We start from the raw sequence: 25,386 nt of genomic DNA, 5'->3' as shown, positions 1-25,386 counted from the left end.
GGTCCAGTGACGATGGTGTGCCAGAGGCCAGAGGTCTTGAACCAGACCAAGGACTCATTGCAATGAACATTTGTGGGTGGGGCTGATTGGCCAAAAGAGTGTCCTGTGTGACACCACAGCTCCCAATGCCACTAGAGAGAATGAAGAGGTGTTGGAGAGGTGGGAAAGATGGAAGAGCAAGGTGCTTTTTTAAAAAATTAATTTGGGGGGGTTCTTTTGGGCTGAGGGGCTGATATGGAGGAACTGGGAGGATTGGGGTGCATGATGTGAAATTTCCAAAGAATCTACAAAGAATTATGTTATATATATATTTTCTATATACATATGGAAGGTCATTCAGCACAGTTTGGAGGGAGGAAAGGGAAGGGAGACATAATTATATTATAATATCAAACATAAAAGAAAAAAAACAGAGATAAATAAGCATTGGAAGCAACACAGGTTGTGGACACTAAGGCATTTATTTAATGCAAGTTACATATTATTTAATGTATAGAATTCACTCATCAATATTATCAGCTATTTGGGTTTTCAAATCACCTTGGGGTGGCAAGGTAGTTTTTTGTAATGAAATTTATTTAGCAACAGAGCATTTGCCTTGCACGCACAGGTTGAAGTCTGAACTCTAGCAACACACACACACATACACACACACACACACACACACACACACACACACACACACACTCAAACCCTTTTGTGCTTAGGTAATATTGCGTGGCTCATGTAGAATTTTGTGTTTACTATTGAATATAAAGTTAAAAACCGTAAGACTAATAAAATTATAGTTTCTTTTACTTATGCCCTTGACTTAGGACCAAGAACACCTGCTACTACAGTGGGCCTTCGTGTTCTCATCTCTACAGTAAGAGAGCAGGGATTGTTTTGCTTGCTAGCATGTCTCCAGCTTACATGACTGAGCTAAACACTGTGGAAGCTCCTCGCAAAGCTCCCAGCAAAGGCATTGCCAAATGTGTTCTCTGTGTGAGATGAGCTCATCTGTTTGGATGAACAGGGGGAAGATGGGGCTGAGGAAAGTGCTGTGTTTTGAATGTGTTCCTTCCAAGATCTACATTGAAAGTTAATTGCCAACCCAAGGTTGGCCAGGGATTAGGATGGTGGCTTTACGTCCATAGAAAGGCTAATAGAACTAGATAGGCCTTTTTGTTTTAGCTCTTTATTTCATGGGAGGACACAACAACAAAGTGCTGTCTTGGAAGCAGAGACCGGGTTCTTACTGCACACTGAACCTGCTGCCATTTCAATTTTGGACTATCCGGTCTCCAAACCTGTGAGACAATAGATTTCTGCTTTTGTTTTATTTTTCATTTTTAAAAATTTATGTGTATATGTGTGTTTCTGTGTGCATGTGTGTTTCTGTGTGCATGTGTGTGTGTATGTGTGTGTTTATACAGAGGCCCATAAAACTGATATTAGAGGCTGTTGTGAGCTACCTAGAGTGGGTGCTGGGAACCAAACTGAGGTCCACTGTAAGAGCAGCATTCAGTCTTGACTGCTGAGCCATCTCTCCAAAGCCCCAAATTCTGATCTTTGTAATTTTAACAAACACAGAAAACCATAAGTTCTAATGGGATTTCATGTGACGGTTTTATGTATGTATATATGCACACACATGTGTACATAAGGATGCATACTGTGATGTTTAAGTCAGGCTTGGTGTGCTGTTCCACAGTGAGATAACTGTAGATAACAACCCACTGTACATTTCAAAAAACTAGATGGAGTTTTGCAGTTCACATCATAAGAACGATAAATGTAGCCGGGCGGTGGTGGCGGTGCACGCCTTTAATCCCAGCACTAGGGAGGCAGAGCCAGGCAGATCTCTGTGAGTTTGATGCCAGCCTGGTCCACAGAGTGAGTTCCAGGACAGGCTCCAAAGCTACACAGGGAAATCTTGTCTCAAATAAACCAAACCAAACCAAAACAACAACAACAACAACAACAACAACAACAAAAAGATAAATGTTTGAGGAGATAAGTTCAGACTGATTTTTTTTTTTTTTTTAAGATTTATGTATACAGGTGCCTGTGGAGGCCAGCAGAGGGCGGTGGATTCCTGTGGAGTTTTGAGTTATTGGCAGCTGAGAGCCAACTACAGTGGGTGCTGGGAAACAAATTGAGGTCCTCTACGAGTGCTGGAAGTGCTCTTAACTGCTGAGCTACATCTTCAGCCTCTTGAGGAATACTCCTTCTCCTCCCAAATGTGTTTGCCTAAATATATGCATACATGTGCATGCCTCGTGCCAGAGGAGGCTAGAAGAGGGCTTTGGATCTCCTGGAACTAGACAGTTGTGAGCTGCTCTGTGGTTACTGGGAACTGAATCCAGGTTCTCTGCAAGAGCAACTGTATTCTTAACCTCTTAGCCCTGTCTCCAACCCCAGCTTGAATATTCAAGTAATCTTTTACTATGTTTAGCTTGTTTGCAGCATGTGCTTCTGTCCTTCAGCACCTTATCAGGAATGCTCAAGATGATGCATTATCACTCATGGTTTGTGACGCAGTTCATTGCTCTTATTCACCTAACCTCCACAATGGCCCTGAATGTGAACTTACCCGTGAGTTATGGAAACTGTTATCCCCAGAGAATAATTTATCCAAGGTCTCTGATCATCTTAGGACTTGGGTTGGAATGTCTGACCTCAAAGACTCTTTCACAACTTACCAGCCATTATTCATTTAAAAAAAAAGTTTCCTCTTAAGTTTCAAGGTTTTATATACTTAGTTTGTCAGTGCAGGCTGAGCATTATTACCTGCGCCGAGTATTATTTCAGCACCCCTAAATAACGAATTATTCGCTATGAGACACGCTTTTATCTATGACGCTCTATAAAATTGTCGATTGGCATGCTAAAACTTTGTCAAAACAAAACAAAACAAAACAAAAAACAACAACTCTCTGCGGTCCTGGGTAGGAAAAACTTAGATCCCTTTTGCCCTAACTTGAACTCTCAAAGTGTTGGAAACTGCGATATTTGGCTTTGTTTTGAGGGACAGGAACAAAGGCGGCTCAGTTAGCCTGGTGGCTTTTTGGACAGTCTTTGACAAGTAATTGCTCCAGAGTGCAGCGCTGAAGGCAGAAGAGGTTCAAGGTGAACTCCTGGAGCCGTGCTCGGCCCCGCCCCGCCCCGCCCCGCCCCGCCCCGCGGAGGCGTGGCAGCCGCGGGGCGGGGCCGGGCACGGACGCGGGTTATAGGGCAGGCTGGGCGCTCCGGGGAGTGTAGTCCGCTCGTAGCTGGACGCGAGGGGCCCGCGGGACCCTCTGGACTGCGCAGGACATCGCAGGACCCGGAACCTTCCGACCGGGCTATGGCGGCCGCTCCGGGCGCCCGACTCCTGCGCGCCGCCTGCTCCTCCGTCGCTTTCCGTGGCCTGGATCGCCGCTGGCTGCTGGCCTGTGGGGTCCGCGCGGGAACTGCAGTCCCTCAGTGGACCCCGAGCTCCGGCGTACCCGCAGAGGCCGGGCGGGGGCGGCCGCTGAGCTTGTCTGCGCGCGCGTGGAGCAGGTGAGGCGCGGCGCGGCGGTGGCGAGCCGTGGGGTACCGGCGTGGGTCCGCGGCCTGCGTTTCCGCCCCGGGCTCCCTTCCGCCTCCTGACGCTAGCGTTCCGGGATCTGGCTCGGGCGTTGTGGGCCACAAGCCCCGGGGCTTCCTTGGTGGGGTGTCCTTGTCGATCTTACCGTAGTGGTTGCTCCCCTGGCAAGGCTAGCACACACACTCTGGCTTTTTGTGCTGCCTTCCAGCTGGGGAAGGGTTAGGGACGCATGCCTAGTGGGAATTAGGTAAGGTAGTGTTGCTACCTGCACGGGTTTAACTACAGCCCCTGTAGACATACGGTAACAGTGTTGCCCCTCCAGGATGTTTTAAGCGATAAATGACGCCGTGCAGGTGATGTTGGTCTTGCGCCTGGTTGAAAATGAGGGCTCAGTAGTCAAGTACCTCTTAGCTACAGTTCTTGGGGTCACACTATGGAGAATTCTGTGGTAAATGTTGAGAGAGCTGAGAGATTCCCCATAGGTGGAAGATTTGTATCGGGTATATTTGTTTTTAAAGGCACGGCCCCCATAGGTATACTAAAGATAAAATTTACTTAAAGTTTCTGAGTGTGACATATTGAATTATATGTCAATGTCAGTGTCAGAGGGACGATGAGAGTTTCTTCAAAGCCAAACATGAGTGCCCATGGTCTGGAAACACAGGTTGAGGTTTCCATGAATTGTATGTTCCTCTGTGGAAGAACTCAGCTCAACTTTTGTAGTCACAGGCCCAAAGAAAGTCACAAATCAATGTATTTGCCAAATATAATGAGGGAACATCAAATAGATTACAGAGTTTTGAACCTATCTTACATCTTTAGTGTTAGGTTTGCAAGCCAATGGTCTGTTAGTATAACACATTCCAAACTTAGGTACTTGGTAATCATAAAGCTCAGAAACAATGTGTGGCGATACAGGACCATGAAGGGTGTTAACGATAACCCAAGATAATTTTGGCTGTTTCTAGATCTGTTGACATCTCTTGACCACCAGGAATGTCTGTGTCTGGTGTATCAGTCTGCAGAATATTCAGCACAGATACGGCTTCTTCAGAGAACTTCTGATCATAGAGATAGATCCCTGCCACTTGTTTGACTCCAGAATAGAGTATAGCAGGAAATGGGAAATTGTTCCCCCCACCCCTGTGTGTTTTGCATGAAATGAGAAGGAAATCCTGAGGACCATTCTGTCTTATTTCCCCTGGTCCCTCCGACTATTCACCTGTGGATGCCTCAGTTTCTATGGCAGATGATTTCTGGATTTAAGTTGTGACATATATTGAACATATTCAGTGTAACTAGTATTTGAGGGAACACATACTTTTGCAAATTGGTTCCTGTGATTTTGCCATAGGTTTTGGATATTGTGATTCTTGACACCTACATTGGAGCTTCAAGTAGGTTTTTCCAGCTCTTATTATGCCAGACTTTTGCTGTTAACACAGTAGCTCCCAGTCATATGTAGTTATTGAACATTAAGATAATTGAAACTAAATAATATTTATGGTTCTGTCTTGCAATTATGCTAGCCACATTTCAAGTATTTAGCATGTGGTGAGCATCTACTGTGTTTGGCTTTGCCAATATAAGACATTCTTGTTTAAATCCAAAGTTGTATTGGACAGCAGTTCTAGAAGCTGAGTTTCAATTTCCACATCTATATAAGCTCTCAATAAGTGACTATTGAGAAGCTTTTATTTCCAAATACCCTGACATAATACTTGGTATTTTACAGCAATCTGATTACAGAGGGCTTTCACATATATTATTTCACTGTACTTTTAAGACAATCCTGTGAAGTAGATAGGTGAGTGGGCATAAAGTTTTCCTATTAACTAGCTAGCAAAACCAGGCCTATAGACCTTGAGTAGGTTTTGTGTCGAATAGCAGGTGACAGTCTTGCTTCTTATAGTGCTATGGCTGTAACCAGGTCCCCTTAGGGTCAGGCGTGTGAGGTGCTGCAGTACTACAGATGATAGCTCTTTAGTTCCTACTTTCGTGAGTCAGTTCAGAGAGCAAAGGTGACGAGGAAAGGAGAGAGCTATAGACTGGCCCTTCCCTGTGCTAGTGCCCCAGGTTACGTAGTGAAAGGGTAAGAGCAGCTATACTTCACTCCAGTGCTTCTCAACCTGTGGGTATCGACCCATTTGGGGGTTTCTAATGACCCTTTCACAAGAGGTCTTTCCAAGACCATTGGAAAACACAGATATTTACATTACAATTTGTAATAGTACAAAATTACAGTTCTGAAGTAGCAACAAAAATAATCTTATGGTTGGGGTCACCACAACATGAGGAACTGTATTAAAGCGTCACAGCAATAGGAAGGTTGAGAACCACTGCTTTACTCCGTTAAGCCTGGGGAGACCTACGGGATTACAGCCTTGTTAATTTGTCTGTTGGGGTTGAACAAAGCAAGTGGCCATTTAATTGATGATGAAGGTTTAGAAGAATTACATTTATTCTGCTACTTGAAATCTTACCTAGTTCTTAGAAGGGGTTTTGGGGGATCTGTACAAATGACCAATCAGTCATTGAGGGTGAAGAGAGAGAAGTTAATTCTGGTCAAGTACATGTGTATAAAGTATTTGCATAAACTTCCTCTATTTTAACTGTTTAATTCATTGAATTAAAAGCAATTTGATCCTGGGCTAAGGATGTAGCTTAGTTAGTAGAGTGCTTGTGTAGTATGTGAAGCCCTGTTTGATCCCTAGCACCACATGTGCAGGGGTGACATACACATGTATTGCTCCACTTGGGTGGTGGAGCAGGAGGACCAGAAGTTCAAGGCCATCCTTAGGTACATGAGGTATTGGAAGTTAGCCAAAGATAAGTAGGGTTCTGTAAAACAACAAAAAAAGTATTTTAATGCTTTAATTGGTGGAGTCACTACTCTGTTTTATTTGTATATAGGAGTGTTTCCATGGTCACTTCCTTAAAAGTGCATGTTAGGAGCAAGACCAGCAGCCATGTCTTCTGGCTTAGGTTCTCTACTCTTTCACTTGAAGAATTAATTACCTTTCCCTCTCATTTGTGCTTTCTTCCCCATCTTTTAGAATCAATTACTAATCTTAGCATTTGTTAACTAGGGCTGCATACCTTTAGTACAGTGGTTCTCAACCTTCCTAAAGCTGTGACCCTTTAATACAGTTCCTCATGTTGTAGTACCCCAACCACCCCAACCATAAAATTATTTTTGTTGTTACTTCATAAGTGTAATTATGCTACTATCATGGATTGTAATGAAATATCTGATATGCAGGATATCCGAAATGCGACCCCTGTGAATGACCCACAGGGGTCGAGACCCACAGATTGAGAGCCATTGCTTTAGTACATAGTAACAGTCCAGGTTCCTAGCAGTAGAAAGAAATTTTTTGAGCTTTAAATGAAAGTTACTGGTCTGTGTTTGAGTTCTCCTGTGGCTTAGGCATTTTGTACATTGTCAAAACTGTAAGATAAATGCCTTGACAAGAGGTTGATGTTGAAATTCCTTTGTTGTGAGTTTAGCTCTGTGTGCCCTAGAACAGCAATCCTAAAGCCCCGGGTTTTGAATGATTCCGTAAACACCACTCTTTACTGTAACTTAGCTTCCAGGCATTGGTCCATGTTACATCTTACCGATTCATATTGCCATAGGTTTGGGGACAGTCCCTTCTGGTTTTTCAAGTATTAAAAGCCAAACAAGTTCTAAGTATGAGCTCATTTTCAGCTTCCACAAAGCTCTTTCTCTTAATCCCAGTAACCCTAGGTTCAGCTGAACCGCACAGTTGCCTGCACTGAAAATGTCAACATCCCTCTGCTGTGTGTGGTGTGTGGTGTGTAGGTATGTGTATGTGTGGTGTGCGCATGCGTGCATGTGTGTGTGTGTGTGTGTGTGTGTGTGTGTGTGTGTTGCACACATGCGTCTTAATAATATATAAATGAATTCCCAAATTTTCCATTTTACTTTGGAGTCCAACTGTCCCAAGTCATTGCCCTGCATCCCTTTTTAATCTCTGTTTAGAGAATCTCCTAGCTATGAGGGCTGCTGTCATCCTCAGCTGTTCTACCTCGAGAAAAGAGCATAGCTGTTGAGTAGTTTAGAGTCACACTTCTCTGTCAAGATAGTTGTTTTACAGAGCCCAGTTTGGGAAGAGCATTGCCCTGACCTGTCTCTGAAGCCATGAAAAAAAACACTTTCTGTCTTTTGACCGTGTGGGACCTGACATATGCTAGGGGGGGCCAGGCAAGTAAAAATATTTGTTTTTAAAGGCCTCCCCAACCCCCAGTTAATAGAAGTTTGGGAGTATCGATCTTTTTTGAAGGCACATGCACAAAAATTTTTTTATATCATTTCTTTCATTTAGAAAATATTAGTGTATATTCATTATACAAAGTGATGAAAGCTTTCACTGATATTTTAAGATGGGATTTTTAAATCAGCAGGATCCCCCCCCCCTCTTTTTTTTTTCTTTTCCGAGACAGGGTTTCTCTGTGTAGTTTTGGTGCCTGTCCTGGATCTCACTCTGTAGACCAGGTTGGCCTCTGTAGACCAGGTTGGCCTCAAACTCATGGAGATCTGCCTGGCTCTGCCTCCTGAGTGCTGGGATTAAAGGTGTGTGTGTGTGTGGCGACTCAACAGGGTCCTTTTAGCCAGTGTCATGGTAACACAGCATTATCCACTGGGGGTGGTTCATCTGACTTATTTGTGAATTTAGATGATTGGATTTGCACTTCTGAAAGATATTTCTAGCCATGAAATTATTTGCTTTGACTTCTAGGGAAGTTGACTTTTATGGAGGGGGGGAGGTAACTATTACCATCTATTAATAGTAATTAAAATTATAACTAATTAAGTGCTGGAAACAGAGGAGAAAGCTCCAGGTGCTAGGAAAATGTCTTTTCCCACATTTTAATGATGTTTGGTAGAAAGGAAAGCAATTTAGGCTTACTAGATGATAGGTAACATAGTAAAACACATGCAGTGGTGTGCATCTTTCCAAGATCCAGTTAGTTCTGAATACACCATATGGACTAAAATGAAATGTTCAAAGACTGACAAAAGTGTAAAACAGCTGCCTCTCATGGTCAGAATCTCACGACCAGACACCTGCACAGTAGTGACCTTGTGGCTAGCAGAATGATTTGCTTTTATGAAGCTGACCACAGACAACCTTGAACTTGTCTCTGAGGCCATGGTCACAGAGACACTGTTTTCCTAAGAGCTTGCGAAAGCAAAATAGGTTTCATGAACTGAGGGTGTAGCTCAGTGGTCAGGTATGTACTTAGCATGTGTAAGGATCTGGATTTCATCCTGGCATGGAAACCAGACCAGAATCACTGTTGCTATCACCAAAAAACCCAGTAGACTTCCTGGGTAGTAATGATTGCTGAATGTTTTCACAGGTCTGTGACAGGTGTGGAGACAAAACTCCAGAATCCACCAGTTCCCTGGGTCAGGAAGTGGTTTTCATTTCTTTTAGGGTGATAGAGCTTGCCCTCTGTAGGTGGGGTTGTGGTGATATTTTATTTGTAGCAAAATGTGATTTTATTTGTATATTAATAAAGTTGCTTTGGGGTCAGAGCAAGCCATAGCAGAAGCTGGGCAGTGGTGGGTTGCTTTAATCCCAGCACTTGGGAGGCAGAGCTAGGCGGATCTCTGTATGTTCAAGGATACAGCCAGCATGGAGACACACACCTTTAATCTCAATACCAAGCATAGGAGGTCTGTACAGACAGGCAGTGACAAGGAGGTCATGTGGTTGGGCTTACAACCAATGAGAAAGCAGAACAGAAAGTCTATAAAAAAGAAAAAACACACAGAAATAGGTCTCTTGTGGAGAGGAAAGACAGAGCAGCAGTGAATGGTAAGGTTTTCATCTCTCAGCTATTGCTCTGACCTCTTGGTTTTTACTCTGCAATTGGCTCTGTGTTTCTTATTTAACAAGACGATTACATCTACATGGGGTAGAAGGCTAGACCCTCAGTTTGTGCTCTCTTCTTCCTACAGGTGTGTTTATTCATTTGACCTTGTGGGTTAAGTTATGATTTAAATTTTTTCTTTTATTTTCTACTGTTGTGTGAGTTATGTTGATGTGTTTGTGGGCACCCATGGCACATATGTAGAGGTCAGATAACCACATCTTGGAATGAGTTCCAGGAATCCCACGCAGGTGGCCAGGCTTTCATGGCAAGATGAACTTTATCTGATGAACTATCTCCCTGGCCTTTAAGTTATATTTTGAAATTACTAAAAATATTGAAATGCTGCTTTCTTTCTCAGCTCAGAAGATAAGATAACAGTCTACTTCAAGAACCGTGATGGTGAAACTCTAAAGACCACAGGCAAAATCGGTGACTCTCTGCTAGACGTTGTGATTGAAAATAATCTGGATATTGATGGTTTTGGTAAGTGTTCCTGAAACTTCCAAGGTAGACTTCTGAATAAGGTACAGGGTTTTTTCTTTGTTTTAACTTTTAAACTACAACATTCTAAGTAAATATTATAATTTAGGACATGTTAATTTTTTTTTTTTTTATTTGTAAAGATTATTATAAAGTAGGGGGTGGAGAGATGGCTGAGTGGTTAAAACCATATCCTGCTCTTCCAGAGGATCTGAATTGTTTCCAGCACCCAGGTCAGTTGGCTCATAATTGCCTGTAATTCTGGCTTCGGGGGATCCTACACCTGCTTCTGTCTTTTCCTACACCTGCACATATATGGCATACACACAGGCAGAAACATACTCACAGAAACATACAAAATAAAAATATGAATAATATGAATAATAGAGTGACACTATTGATAACTTTTAGAAAAGAATTTAAATATCCATGTGGCTCAGAAATCGATTGTGGCCTGTTGCCGACTGTATGTCACCTGTACTGCAAGCCAGAGAGTACGGGAGAGGTGAAAGACACAGGTCAGAGGTCATAAATACCATAGCATAGAGCAGTTTTGAGTAGCTTTGATTTCATTTTAAATGTCATCTCACCTTCTCAGGAGGGGTAACTTACTCTTAAAAGGATTGTGTAGAAAGTTTTCATTTCTTTACTTCTGACCATATTGTCTAACCACACGTACAAAGCTGGTGTTTCCACACTTCCATATTATACCTCGGGGAAACACTGGCTGTGTCTAAATGATTCATTTCTGAGGGTTCCTGGCTCATTGCCATTTTATCACCTGAGAAATGCAGATTTTGAGACTCAGGAGGTCTAGCCAGCAATGTTTTATTTATTTATTTATTTATTTATTTATTATTATTTATTATTATTATTATTATTATTATTATTTGTGTGTGTGTGTGTGTGTGTGTGTGTACACATGCATGTGTGCATATATTTATGTGCAGGCTTGCTTAGGCTGTGTCACATGTGTGGAGATCAGAGGACAACTTTATAGAGTCAGTTCTGTCCTTCTTGCGCGTGGGTCCTGAGCAGCAAACTCCGGTTTTCAGGTTTGACGGCAGGCACCTTTACCAGCCATTCCGTCTTGCCAGCCTAGCAGGTGTGCTGCAGCTGCCCTCTCGATTTGGATGGTGCATGTTTGAAAAGCGCTAGTCCAGTGAGGGCTCCTAGAGCCTTTCCAGTTATAGCTCCTTTTTGTTCAAGACATTTCACACACCCTTGGTGTACAGTTTATAGTTACGCAAATTGAACCTTGACTAGCAAATTGTAAGTTTATTTCAAACCAAATAGATGCTTGTTTATTTTTATATAGAGAACTAAGTCTTTTTATTAATTATTTATTGGTGGGGTCGTGTTTTGGGACAGGGTTTCACTGTATAGCCCTAGCTGTCCTGAAACTCTGTGTGTAGACCAGCCTGGCCTTGAACTCACAGAGATCTGCCTCTCAAGTGCTGGGATGAAAGACGTGCAGCACCACGCCTGGCTTTAAAGAACTAATATTTGGGGGTTGGGGATTTAGCTCAGTGATAGAGTGCTTGCTTGCCTAGCAAGCACAAGGCCCTGGGTTCTGTCCTCAGCTCAAAAAAACAAAAACAAAAACAAAAACAAAAAAACCCCCCCAAAACCAACAACTAATATTTGATTAGTTCTTGACTGAATACACACATCTTCAGCATTTTTCAGAGTGTCCTAGTATTTTGTTTAGTTGTCAGTGATGAGAATTATGCATCTTATAAATCTATAGCATAAAATGGCAGAAGTATGCTTAGGGCCATTTCAAAAATGTTGGTAATTCTGTCCAAATCCAAGCCAGAATTCATTGAACAGTTTTTTTTTTTTTTTAGATGAAACTCAAGTCAGAAACTCAAACAGCAATTTTTAAATTGAAAAATAAATCCAAAGATACACTAGTTTGGTATTTACATGCTGTAGAACAACACTAGAAAAAAATCAAAAGCCTTTAATTTTTAATGTCTAAACCACTTTGTTTCTGTAAGGGCAGAGAAGTTTGTATGCACAGTAGAAAGATCACATGTTTGGCTGAGAAATGCTCAGTGGTTAAGAGTACTTGCTCTTGCAGAGGACCAGGGTTCAATTCCTAGCACCCACATGGTGACTCACAACACCCTCTCTGGCCTCTATGAACATCAGGCACATATGTCATTTACACACATTTAGGCAATCTCTCATACACATAAAATAATTAAATTAAAAAATTTCGGAAACAAAGTAGCACTGTAGTTCATCACATACAGCAGTCTCAACTCTGAACCAGGGTGTTTCGGACAGTGTTGCTGGCATTACACGGTGAGATGGTGTACACAGTGCAGGGCTTGCAGGCTGCATGCTCAGAACCAAGGCTGTAGTGAAGTCACAGGATGCAGCACCAGCAAGTGCTGCCGGAAACTGTAGCGGGAATCTTAGATGGTCTTATTAATGAAATCAAACCTGAGCCAGGTATTGGGGTGAATGCTGGAAGATCAGAGAAGCAGAACAAGCCACAGCTTCCTCACCTCACCAGTTTCCCAGCTGATCCTGTTTCCTCAGACTGGACTTCTGTGTCCTCATCCAAAATGGATCTCAGCTGAACTGTGCTGTTCAAAGCCTGAAAGCTTAACCAGCCAAATGCTGCTAGTTCCTGGTCCTCACACCTTATATATTTTTCTGCCTTCTACCATCACTCCCTGGGATTAAAGGCGTGAGTCACCATGCTTGGCTGTATCCTTGAACAGATGGATTTCTGCCTCTGGAATGCTAGGATTAAAGGCGTGTGCTACCACTGCCTATCCTCTATGTTTAATATTGTGGCTGTTCTGTCTCTGACCCCAGATAAGTTTATTAGGGTGCACAGTATTTTGGGGAACACAATACCACCACAAGAAACACTCCAGATCCACCATGGTCTGATTTTAAATTTGTTTTTTTGTCATTGTATTCAGGAACATTTCACTGCTGTAAATTGTTTGCTGCCAGTCTGTTCAGTTTTTGTGACCCCAGATGGAGTCATAACCCAGACTTGAAGAAGCTTTGCTCTAGGGCCACAGAGATGGCTCAGTGCTAAGAGCATTGGCTGTTCTCACAGAGGACCTCCCAGCATCCACATGGCAGCTCAGTACTATTTGTAACCCCAGTTCCAGGATATCTGATGCCCTCTTTTGACATCTTCAGATAGTGACACATACACTGTGCATGCACACACACAGAGAGGCAAAAGACTAATATACATAAAAAATAATATGCATACATATAAAAATAAATATTTCCTCCTCTGCTGGTGTTGGGATTGAACCAAGGCCTTGTGCATGCTTAGCAAGCATTCGACCATTGCACTTCACCTTCAGCCCTACCTTCCATTTTACAGATGACAGAGCTGGACAGGTGAGGTGAGGTTAGCATGTAGTTGTTCCTATTCCTCTGATCTCTCAGGTTTTCACCCCTATATCTGGCTTGGTATTTTCTATTAATTAGGAATGTTTAGAAATTCATTTACAGGACTTCTTTTGAGTACTGTGAACCCAGGCTGCCCTCCAGGAGTCACACAGGGGACAGTTTTCACCAACACTAGAATTATAGGGCTGCTGCTAACCTCACCTCACCAACCCTGCAGCTTCCAAAAGTGAGATACTTCATGTCCATCCACACCTATATGCCTTGCTGTTCTGCCGTCTGATTTGCTCTCTGTCCAGCTACATCACTTCCTCTTCCTGTCCAGCTCTGTCATTTCCTGTCTGTCTGTACAGACCTCCATGGTTAACTAGTGTTGGAATTTAAGGCATGTGCCACCATGCCTGGCTTTGTTCCAAGTCACATAGATCCAGGCACATACCTGCCTGTCACCTGATAGGATTAAAGGCGTGTGCTAACATTGCCTGACTTTTGTGTTTACTTAGAGTGGCTGGCTTTTCCTTCTGATCTCCAGGCAAGCTTTACTTACTAGAGCACAAATAAAATATCACCACAAAGCCCATTCCCAGAATATCGCCACTGTTATCCTTGCTTGTAGTTCCCTAGAATAGCTCCAGCCCAGGGAGTCCTTGATCCTCCTTGCTGGTTTCTGTGTGGTGAGATCTTTGTCTATAGAGCATTCACCTAAAATGATGAGCTTTGTTGGTTTGTGATACTGCTTGGGCTGAGCAAGAGCCTAGCTACACATTGAAAAGAATACCCCAGAGTGCGATGCTGTAGAAGGCTTGTGAGGCTCTGGGGATCTAGAAGACACACAGACTCTACTCTCATCTCTGGCTGACTGTGAACTCTCTTAGAAGTAAGAGTAAAGACTAACATACAAATTGCTTGGTTGTTGAAGTATTTGCCTAGTCACCTGAGCCTCTTTCAAAAACCTCTTGACACCAGACATTTAACCCTCTAGCCAGCCTTTTAGCCGGCCACAAAGCTAGGATTCACACACTGAGGAATATGAGCTTCAGAGGATTTGTCTACAGCAGTGAGCAGCAGTGACCACCAATGAGCAGCAACTGCAGCACACCTGGGACAGGATGAACTCCTTATTCCCAGTTTCCATACGGTGGTATCTGCATGTGCACAGAAAAAGAAATTCAATATACTTGAAGGGCAAGGGAAGGCCCTTTCTTGGAAAAACAAAAAGCAGATGTTAGACTTACTAGACAAGTTTTGTTTGGTTTGTTCTTTGGAACAGGGTTTCTCTGTGTAGCCCTGGCTGTCCTGGAACTAGCCAAAATTTAAATCAAGTTTAAAAAACTGTGTGTCAATGTTCTTTGTCATGTTCTAGACCAACACATCTATGTGTGGAGGCTGTTACCACTCTCTGAGAACATCCAAAAGACATTGTTTTTCTAGCCCTTGAGAACACTTAGGTGAAAGCTATAACCAAGTGAGGCTATTTATGTCATTTTCTCTGCAGATTAATTTTCACTTTTAGGAAGAGACACTTGTCCTAGGCAATTTACTACAGAGACGTTTCTAACAGAAAGGATTAGCAAAAACAGCTGCCTGTTGAGAGAGAACTGATATGTGGTCCTAGACTGCAAGGCTGTATAGTTGTGTCAGACAATTCAAGAAGAGGTCTAAGAGTTAAACATCAGAAGGAGGTTTTGGTTTTTGTTGCCAAGGTCCCTCTACTGTTTATGTTACTTGTCTGTCGCTATGATGAAACATCTGACCTACTGTGTCTCAGAATGGCCTTGAAATTGTGTATCTGAGGCTGGTCTTGAACTCCTAATCTTCCTTTTTCCATCTCTGTGTTCTGGGAGTGCATGAGCCACCATACCTGGTTTCTGTCATGCTTGTGACTAACCTAAGGTGTCATGTATGCCAGACAAGCACCTTACCAATTGAGATACATTCCCAGCTCCAGTTTATTGGCTTCTAACTAGCATCTTGGAGAAATAAAGAAATAATAAAACATAGAAAAACACAACCTCTTTTACAGGGGTTTTGCTGTGAAATATTTATCTATTTTATGAAGTGTTCGTGTCAGATTGAATTGATATTGTGAATCAAGGTTGAAACAGTATTCTCCCCCTAAGCCCTTTTTGGTGTGGTTGAGTAGAGTTTTCCTGCCTAGGCCTGTCCGTCCATTCCACCGCTTTCACAGCATTGTGACTTTGGGTTAGGGCCCTAACTTCTAGCCTTGTCTTCTCACCTGTAGAATGGGGCCAGTGTTAGTATATATACCCCATAAGGTTGTTGTGAAGATCAAAGGAGTTAATCCAAGTGTATCAGGATATTTTCTGTTGTGATAAAAACATCCCTGACCAAAAGTGACTTATGGAAGAAGGAGTTTATCTTGGTTTACCACAGTTGCAGGTGGGAGATCCATGATAGTGGGGGAGACATGGCAACAGGTGGCTACAGCAGGAAGCTCAGAGAGTACATCTTCAACCACAGATGTGAAGCAGAGAGTGAGCTGGAAGAGGGGGAGGCTACAAACTCTCAACACATGACCCAAGGCTTTCCACCATGTGCATTATGAACATAAACCTCCTAAAGGTTCCATCACCCTTCCCTGCTCCCCAACAAACAGTGCAACCTCCCAGGGTCCATGTGTTCAAACACCTGAGGGCTGCCAATGGCTGAGTCCATGGTTTCTGCAGTAAGTATCTACCCATGTGATCTCATCCTTTCTGTGACCTTAAGTCCTTTCTAAATGTCAATAGAGATTAAATTTACATCTTTGGCTCAGTTTTCTCCTCTGGGCTTAAACTTGCCGATTCAACTCCCTACTTTACATTTCTTTTTGGAAATCCCAAAGGTATTTAAAACTGAAATATTTGATTTTTTAAAAACATTTTATTTATCCCCTCCACCATGTGTATAACATTTGTGTGTGAGTGTAGGCACACACATGCTATAATACATGTGGAGGGCTGAGGAGTTCTCCTTTCTGCCATGTGTATTATGGGCATAAACTCAGGTCATCAGTCAGATTGGGCAACAGTTGCCCTTACCCACTGAACCCTGTTGCTGGTCATGTTTTAAAACAGCTTTTGACCCCAGCCTTCTCCAGCAGTCTTTCCTCCAGCACTTCCTGTGTCAGTCGTGAGCACTGCCCAGCTACTGCAGGTTGAAGCCCGAGCAGCATTTGTTCTCCTGTCCATCCAGCACGTGGGCACCTGCTCTCACTGACCCTCTAGCAGCTCCTCTTGGTTCCATCCTCGTATTTATTCCGTGGCTTTGGTAAGCCATTGCATAACTGGACCTGTGAGCCTGCTTCCAGTCTTGATCTCTGCAGCTGGGGTGGTGGTCAGGACACACACATCAGCCTTGTCAGTGCTCTGATTAAAACCAGCAAGTGTTCCCATTGGCTTAGGACTAATGAGGTCCATACTCCTCATTGGCCTAACGGCGACACGTGACGTGCCCTCCACTGCTCTTCCACTCTCCTCCGCTTCTCATTTTTCTTCTTCTGTTTGGCAATGCTGACCTCTTAGGAGCTTGAACTCACACTGAATTCACACCTTTGAGACTCGGTGTGCACTTTTCCCTCTGTTGTCCCCTCTCTCTCGCATCCCACAAATGCTTGTTTACTCTTCTCCATCTCCCAAGTCTGCTGGTATTAGTTCCTTGTGTCGTGTGGGGAACACATAGACGATGGTGACAGATCCTGTGGAAGGAAGGACTGGATTCTGGGATGTAGCTATTGGGTTCGGGTAACAAAGGAATCCTCCTTTGGTTACTCCCAACCCAGGATAAACTGCATTGCTCGTAGTACCCAGTCTGCAGGAGTTCGTCATTGTCTGGTCTGTCCCACTGCCTCACCCCAGACCATTCCTGCATAACATTTACCACATTTGGGTGGGACGTTTATTCACTCCTGTGTCCTTCTTCCACTGGACTCTGGTAAGGGATACAGTCATTCTTCATTTAGTCATTGTTGTGTATGAAGGAATGAGCAAATACGTAGATCAAAATGGACAGTTGTGAACTTGGGAAACAATACAGTGCATAAATCATTTTTCTACTAACTTTGATGATAATTGATAATCTTTTCAGTATTGTGTGTTGCAGTATTCTGCCACTTGGGGGCAGTTACACATCTGTGATTAAATTTATCTAGTTTATCATTTCAAACTTTTTCTTCTGAATTTTTCATGTGCCCGGTTTATGACTATTCAAGAAAAGAGGTCCCAGCAATGTTCATAGAGGTCTGTATTTCTGCTTGTCCTTATGCTTACTGTTGTTTTTCTGATATGCTACATCAGCCTTTAAACACTATGATTGTACATCATTTCACATTTTCAATATCTCCATTTGTCCCTACAACTCTCTAACTTCCTGTAGTGTCCTCTACCCTGACTTCCTCTAGACTTCACATCCTCCTTCTTTTGGCTATTAACACCCCTCCCCACCAGACCAATTAGTGCTGCTAATATGTGATAGGTATAGGGCAACCCATTGGGGTATGGACAACCTACCAGTGTCATGTCCTCAAAGAGTGAGAATCTGTCAGCAACCATCAACTGCCAGTAACACCTCTGCCAAGGGTGGGGCCATAGAGGCCCCTCCTCCATCCATGCTGGAATTTTGACTGGCGTGATCTTGGGCAGGTAATCACAGCCTCTGTGAGTTGATGTGTGCAGTGGCTGTGTCATGTCCAGATGTCAGCATTTCACAGCTTTCCTCCTTCTCAACCAATGCTTAATATCCTGTCTTCTCTTCCATAGTGTTCCCTGGGCCTTATGGTTGCTTATATTGCACTTTGACCAGTTATGAATTCTTTGCAATAATCACTCCTGCCCACTGCAAAAACAAGCTTTGCCAGGCGGTGGTGCACACCTTTAATCCCAGCACTTGAGAGGCAGAGGCAGGCAGATCTCTGTGAGTTTAAGGCCCGCCTGGTCTACAAAGTGAGTTCCAGGATGACCAGGGCTACACAGAGGAAAAAAAAAAAACCCAAACAAACAAACACAAACAAAAACCAACCAAGTAAAAAGCAAAAACAACTTTTTCCTGCCAAAGTTGAGAGCAAGAGCAACACAGATCAGTGTTTATAAACATCAATATTTAGAAGGCAGTTTGACAGCTTAACCAATGAGCAAAACAACAGCAATAAATTCCTGTCACCTGTGATTTCAGCCAGGTTTACAGTAGCAGGCATGGCGTCCCTTTTGTGAAGCCAGATTAAAATCCAGTCGGAAACTTGTTGGCTAACCCGTGACACAGCAGTCCTGCCACTGCTGCACCACTGTGCACACACTGCCAGTTGGTTGGTATTGTAGCATGCAGTGCCAATGCTGGATGAGACGATTGATATGGGGCCCACCCCAGCAGCCTGAGCTTCTCACTGTTTCTAAAGAGTGATCATCACAACCTGCCTGGTCTGCTGCCGCCAGTCCAAACATCTGTTTATGCTCACGATTCTGTAACTTCCAGGTGAAGTTGGTGTGCTTACTAAATAACTGAAGCACAGGGAGTAGAGAAGCCTACTATGACAGAGTACACAGAGGAGATGGTTCAGGCGGGGATCTGGTTCCAGAGCTCAGATGCTCAACTCTTATGCCTCATTACTTGGGCCCTCCTGAGGCTATCATTGCTTTTAAATGGCTTAAAAAAAAAACTAAGGGTCTCTCTCTCTCTCTCTCTCTCTCTCTCTCTCTCTCTCTCTCTCTGTGTGTGTGTGTGTATGTGTCTGTTTCTATGTTGTGTATGTACTCCAGGCTATCTGGCTAGTGAACTTTTGGGCCATTCTGTGTACAAATATACACACACACACACACACACACACACACACACACACACACACAAATGTTTATATATATATATATATATATATATATATATATGTGTGTGTGTGTGTGTGTGTGTGTATACAAATGTTTATATGTGTGTGTGTGCGCGCGTGCACGTGCAAATGTTTATATATGTATACAAATGTTTATATATACTTATAAAGCAACCAAAGCTTTAAAATAAAGTTTGTTTATGATTATTATCACTGTGTGTTTGATTTATGTACCTGTTTTATTTGCTTATTTACCTGTGGCCACTTAAAAATTTCTCACTTGAAAAGAGGTCATGAGTGGAAAAGTTGAGGAAGCCCTGGCTTATAGAGTTGGATTTCTTTGTGAGGAGATTTCCAAATGAAGTTTGAGGCTTTCTTAGAGTTTGTCTTGATTTGTTTGGATGACATGATTTTGTTAGTTTCCTTTGTGTGGTGTCTGGCACATAATAGGAACTGATAAATAACTGTTAAATTAACAGTTTAAAAGTGGAATGGGAAGCCTGGCAGTGGTGGTGCACGCCTTTAATCCCAGCCTTGGGAGGCAGAGACAGGTGGATCTCAGTGAGTTCGAGGCCAGCCTGGTCTATGGAGTTGAGTTCCAGGACAGCCAGGGCTACACAGAAAAACTCTGTCTGGAAAAGCAAAAAAAAAAAAAAAAAAAGGTAGAATGAGGAGCCAGCGATGGCTCAGAAGTAAAGGCACTTGATACACTACATCTGGTGACCATGGGACAAAAGAAATAATCACATTATTTAAATCTGTGGTGTGTCTGTCTTATAACATCTTGCTTGCTAGACCTGATTACTTAGAGGTTTGAGAGAGAAGAATATTTAACTTTATTTAGGTATAGGGTGGTTGCTTTCTCTTCGATAACACAAGTCATTATCAGTTGTTTTGAGGCTCTCCAGGTAAGGTGAATTATGTGCATGTGATAATACACATTATTTCTATATATATTTAAGGATACATCTTTATGTGTATGTGTGCCTCAGTTATGAACTTGGAAACATTTTAATATTAAAATGGTATGTCCTTCATGGTCCCCTCACATTGCCTGTTTGTGAAGTACTGTGTGAGTGATTTTAGACAGCATGTGGGGTTGGGGGGATCTATTGCTGACTCGTGATTCTTCAGTAACGAAACCCTTTCACTTAGTATTGTAGCTGATTCTAAAAGAGAAGCATTTCAGAGTAGCCAGGTGGGCACTGCTGCCATGCACAGCATGTTGAGCCTCTGCTGCTTTTACAGGTGCTTGCGAGGGAACTTTGGCCTGCTCTACCTGTCACCTTATCTTTGAGGATCATATATACGAGAAGTTAGATGCCATCACTGATGAGGAGAATGACATGCTTGACCTGGCTTATGGACTAACAGCCAGGTGAGTTGATTTTGTTTGAAGCATCTGAACTGTTGATCAGGGTGGCCTCATACTTGTGTGTGCTGAGAGTACAGGTATAAGGCACAATGCCTGACCTGTCAGGTAAGACTGTAAGGTTGCTTCACTGTTGCTGACAAGCTGGGAAAATCTGCATTATATTCCTTTGGATCTAAGATTGTAGCCATGAGTAGAGGTGCCCTTGTAGGTAGAGAACAGTCAGGACATCCCAACATCCTCTGGGAGCTCTTTTCGTTCACTGGCCATACTTGGTCCCATGAAACTTCCCTTTTACAAAAGTCAAAGAATTAATTGATAGTAATATAATTCCTAAATCCTAATACATCTTCTTTAGTCTATTTTTATGCCAGGAATTAATATTTATCAATTTCATAGGATGGAATTAAATGGAATGCTTTTTATAGTATTCTTGAAGGACATATTTGATAATTGAACAGAATTATAGTGGAAATTTTTACCTGTCTAAGAGAACTGAGTTTTCAAAAAAACTTAATATATAATAGTAATTATGTTAAGGTGAGTACTTCTTTTTCTAAGAGTATATTAAAGTAAATTAATCAGAGCTTATTAATTAGTAGGTAGAGTTTCTCTTAAACACGGTGAACTTCACAGTAGCAGGTGGCATTAGTGATATTATTTTTTAATTATCCAGTCTTAGAGTCAAGGAAGGCTTGTCCTTGAGTTACTGTTTCAAGGCATAATTAAGGAGGCTTCTTACTTACCGAGAGTGGGTTTTGTTTAACTATATTTTACTATTTTAATGAAGAATAACTTCTTAAAAGCTTTATTAGCTTACAAGAACTAGGTTTCATATACTAATAATAAATTTTAAGCAATTATAGTGATAATAGTTTTATTAATTTCAGTGTGTTCCTTTTATAGTTCCTCTGTCCCTGTTTTCTATTCTGTCTGGTTTCGGGTGCTAAGGGCCTTGCCCATCCTAGACAAAGCAGCCTGTCTGTCAATCAGCTCTGTGCCTGGCCTCTATGTCCCTGGCCTCTGTCTCCCTCTTATGGAGGTGAGGCTAACACCCTGGGAGCATCATACCTTTTACATTCAAGCTTGCCGTGGCTGCTGCCCTGACCCTAGATGGTCTCCTGCCCTTGGTGTATTTGTTCTTCACTCGCTGTGCCTACAGTATTCTGCTTTGCCTCACTGACAGTAGATACACTTGTAATGGTTCCTTAAAGTGTAGCATTGTCTTACTCATCGTATATGAACATGTGGGGCATCTGACTGTCTCCCTAAGGCCTCCCAAGTCCTATAAAGTCTGTCTGTATTGCCTTGCCATGGCTTTTGCTCTTGCAGATAGAGCTCCACGCATAACTGAGTATTGTCAAGGCTCTTTCTATCTCCACAGTGAAGGACTGCTGATGGGAGGTGATGTTTATTTTCCTCCAACCATCAAATTTCCTATGGTGAAACTGGCTTTCTTATCCAGGACTCCCCAGTGGTGCCTCACTATAGCTAAGTTATATGTGTTGCTCTGGTGAATTTTTAAGCTGTAATTCTCCATATAATTTTTTTCTCTCCTTTTTGTTTCCTCAGAGGAAGGTGCTAGGGATTGGATTGGGACTTTTGCATATTAGGCAAGTGCTCTATCACTGAGCCACACCCCACCCATTGCTTGTCCTTGTCTATACTTCCCAGCAGCAAAACTGAAGCACCTACTTCACCTCAGATGCTCTTCTCAAGTTCCTTTGCTTCTTACTAAATGTTAACTCTTACCCACCCTTCAAAGTCTATTCCATACACCATCTGTCCTGGCCAGAAGTATGGCTTTCTCCTCAGAGGGGTTTCATTTTTTTTTTCTGTTTGTGTGACATTTGTCATAGTCTCACATGCTGATTGTCAGTGAGTTTTCTCATCTCATTTGTCTGACTGAAAATTCACTCCATATTGTTGACGTTAGCGATCAGTCTTTTCAGCAGTCCTTCGAGGAAGCCTTTATTCTCCATCTTGATGACCAGGTTAGGAAATAATAGGACGTTGCCTCTGAATACACTGTTAGTGCTGATTTTGGACCACTGGCCAGTTCTCTAAATCGTGTGCTTTCCTATGAATACCTCTCCTGTGCCCAACATGTACCAGTTGTTCGTAAGAAAGCACTGAATCGAGTACTCTATGTATACCCACTAATATATAGTAGTGTACCCATTGACATTTAGTAGTACACCAGTTGACATTTAGTGGTAGAAAATTTTACCATTATACATTCAGTAAATGCTTGATGAATCCATTAATGAAGCCAGTGCCTTCCGAACATGCCCTGTCAAAGACAGTTTTATTGTAAGAGTAACTTTTCCCCCCCCAGTATTGGGAATTGAACCCAGGGCCTTGCATGTACTAGGAAAGTACTTTACACTGAGCTATATCCCAACCTTTTCTTTACTTTCTAAAATTTAAGACTGAATTGAAGTTAAATCCAAGCTGGAATTCTTACCCTTCAGCTCAGGCTGGCCCTCAGCTCTCAGTCCTCTTGTCTTAGCCTCTGAAGTAGCTGAGATAATAGGCACTTGTTGCCAGCCCCTACTTAACACGGACTTTTGTGTACTGCTAGAGAAAAGTTGTGCCTATTAAAATATGCACTATAGGGTCTTTTCACTGATGTACCGTATGCATTTAGAAAAGTCATCGAAACACATCCATACACATGCACCACATTGTTGAAAACAGAACATCTGAGGAAAGAACATTTGGTGCATTTTTGTGAAAGAAAGAGAAGAAAATGGAGTGACGGTCAGTCTTCCCATAACAGATTACAGATTTGCATCGGCTGCGTTCCTCTAGTGCTGGGGATTTGGGCTCTATAATCCTTTTGTATTATTTCAAATGGGGTAAAGAATTTAACAATTTTGGAATCAACGTACTTCTCTAACTCAGTTGGAGATACTGGTGTGTATGTTGTAACAAAGTCCACAGCTCTGACACAGAAACTACCTCACACTGTAGCAGTGACTGTGAAATGCCATTGGCTTTAAGATGGACCTTGATTTCAGAGATGTTAAAAATATGGGGGAAATACATTCTGACAATTGATGGTTTCAGTCTATGAATTTCCTTCTTGTCTTAAAGGCTTTTGTTGTTACTGCCTGGCAGGATCTCATGTCCTAGCATGGTCTCTTACTTCTGTGTAGCTCAGGGTGCTTGTGAACTCCTGACCTGCCTCCATCTTCAGTCTGGGACTCAGGTGCTGCCACCACGGTTGTTTGGTGCTGACTGTCAGCTGCCTCTAGTCGGCATGGATGGTGGTGTCTGCCATGGCCTAATGAAAACTTGAAAGATTAGCAAATTCTCCAACTGCTTTGAGCAAGAAAGTATAAAAATATCCTAAACAACTACAGGCTTGTGAATGACCTGTATCCAATGCTAAACTGAGCCTCCTTCCTTTCTTTGCAGGTCACGGTTGGGCTGCCAAGTCTGTCTGACCAAGGCTATGGACAATATGACTGTTCGTGTGCCTGAGGCAGTGGCGGATGTCAGACAGTCTGTTGACATGAGCAAGAATTCCTAAGATACAATAAAAAGAAATATTTTCATGAAAATTTTACCTATTTTTATAGTTATTTCTCAGTATAATTAAGTGATTACACAATAAAATGTATTTCTCAGTGTGAGTAGCTCTGCTGTCTTAAGTCAGTTTGTAGTCCTGAAAGTCAGCAGTTTTTGTTTTGATTAAATTATTAAAATGTCAGTTTAATTTTAGAAGAGAACTGATATAATAAACTCCTTACACATTTTCCCCTGAGTGTGTCAGTGATTTTAGCAAAACATTACTGTGTAATCTTATGTCTGCTTTTTAAGAGGTAAGTTTAAAGAGAGTGTCACTGGGCCTTGAGAGTTAGAGTAGCAGGGTCAGAACACTGGCTGCACTTCCAGAGGACCCAGTCAATTCCTAAACCCACATGGCTGTTCATAATGCTTTGTAACTCCACTTGTTGCCTCCACAGACACTACAGTTTTTCTTGTTTCATGTAGGTAGTAGATTGCCATCTAACATGACTTGCCCAGGGTGTAACCAGAGAATCTGTGGCTTCTGGCTGTCAGTTTTATGTCAGACTGAAACTGGAGAAATTATGAAGATCTTAACCGAGGTTGGCAGAGCTGTATTACAGAGGACATCATGTGACCTCTCAAACAGTACAGACACAGACTTTCCAAAACTGGCTGTGATTGACATGGCCCACTGGAACCACTGCAACTGGCCCTTTAATTCATGATAATGGCATTTCTGTATCATTAGCCTTAAAAACTTCTGTTCCTGCTGTCCACCTCGTACAAGGACATATTCAGAAACTCTACTTAGGGATAAAAGGGGTGAGGAGAGTTAACCCTATTTGGGGGAAATCTCGACCCATTCCCAGAATTCTTTAGTGTGCCTTAACTTATGACTATTTTCCCCCTCCTTAAAGTTTGCCTATAATACACTGTCTCAAGGTCCATACTACCCATCTCAGAAGCCTCCATTCACCTTTGGGTGTGTCCTTTTGTACTACAATAAAACACTTCCCAGTTCTTACTTTGTCTTGTCTTACATTCTTTCTTTGATGATGGAAAGAACCTGGAAACACTGGGAAGATGCCTCAGTCTTCTCTGTCTTGGAGAACCAACTCCTCAGCCTCCATCCACAGGCTGCATTATGTATGGCAGTATTTAAATGTATATGTGTGTGGAAAAGATACTTAATTGCCGAGTGCAACACTTAATTTCAAAGACAATAAAGCCTTATAAATAAGTACTTAAAATTCTTTCTCAGAAGTATAATCTGAACATGGATGTACTAACACCGATAGAGAAGTGTGGTGTGTGCTGACTAAGTTAGGGGAATACTCGGAATTGGAT

At 42.4% G+C, this 25,386-nt stretch overlaps 1 protein-coding gene across 1 annotated transcript; it reads left to right on the top strand.

The window, feature by feature from the left end:
- The first annotated feature begins 3,178 nt into the window (after positions 1–3,178).
- Positions 3,179–25,063, top strand: Fdx1 (ferredoxin 1). Its single transcript, XM_036191655.1, has 4 exons — positions 3,179–3,525; positions 9,819–9,943; positions 20,397–20,526; positions 23,944–25,063. The coding sequence occupies exons 1-4, from the start codon at positions 3,329–3,331 to the stop codon at positions 24,056–24,058; spliced, it is 567 nt and encodes a 188-aa protein (XP_036047548.1). The 5' UTR covers positions 3,179–3,328; the 3' UTR covers positions 24,059–25,063.
- The last annotated feature ends 323 nt before the right edge of the window (positions 25,064–25,386 follow it).

The sequence above is a fragment of the Onychomys torridus genome, chromosome 7 (assembly GCF_903995425.1).
Source record: "Onychomys torridus chromosome 7, mOncTor1.1, whole genome shotgun sequence".
NCBI lineage: Eukaryota > Metazoa > Chordata > Mammalia > Rodentia > Cricetidae > Onychomys > Onychomys torridus.
The sequence above is the reverse complement of the archived record's forward strand: the minus strand, read 5'-3'. Positions and strand labels throughout refer to the sequence as shown.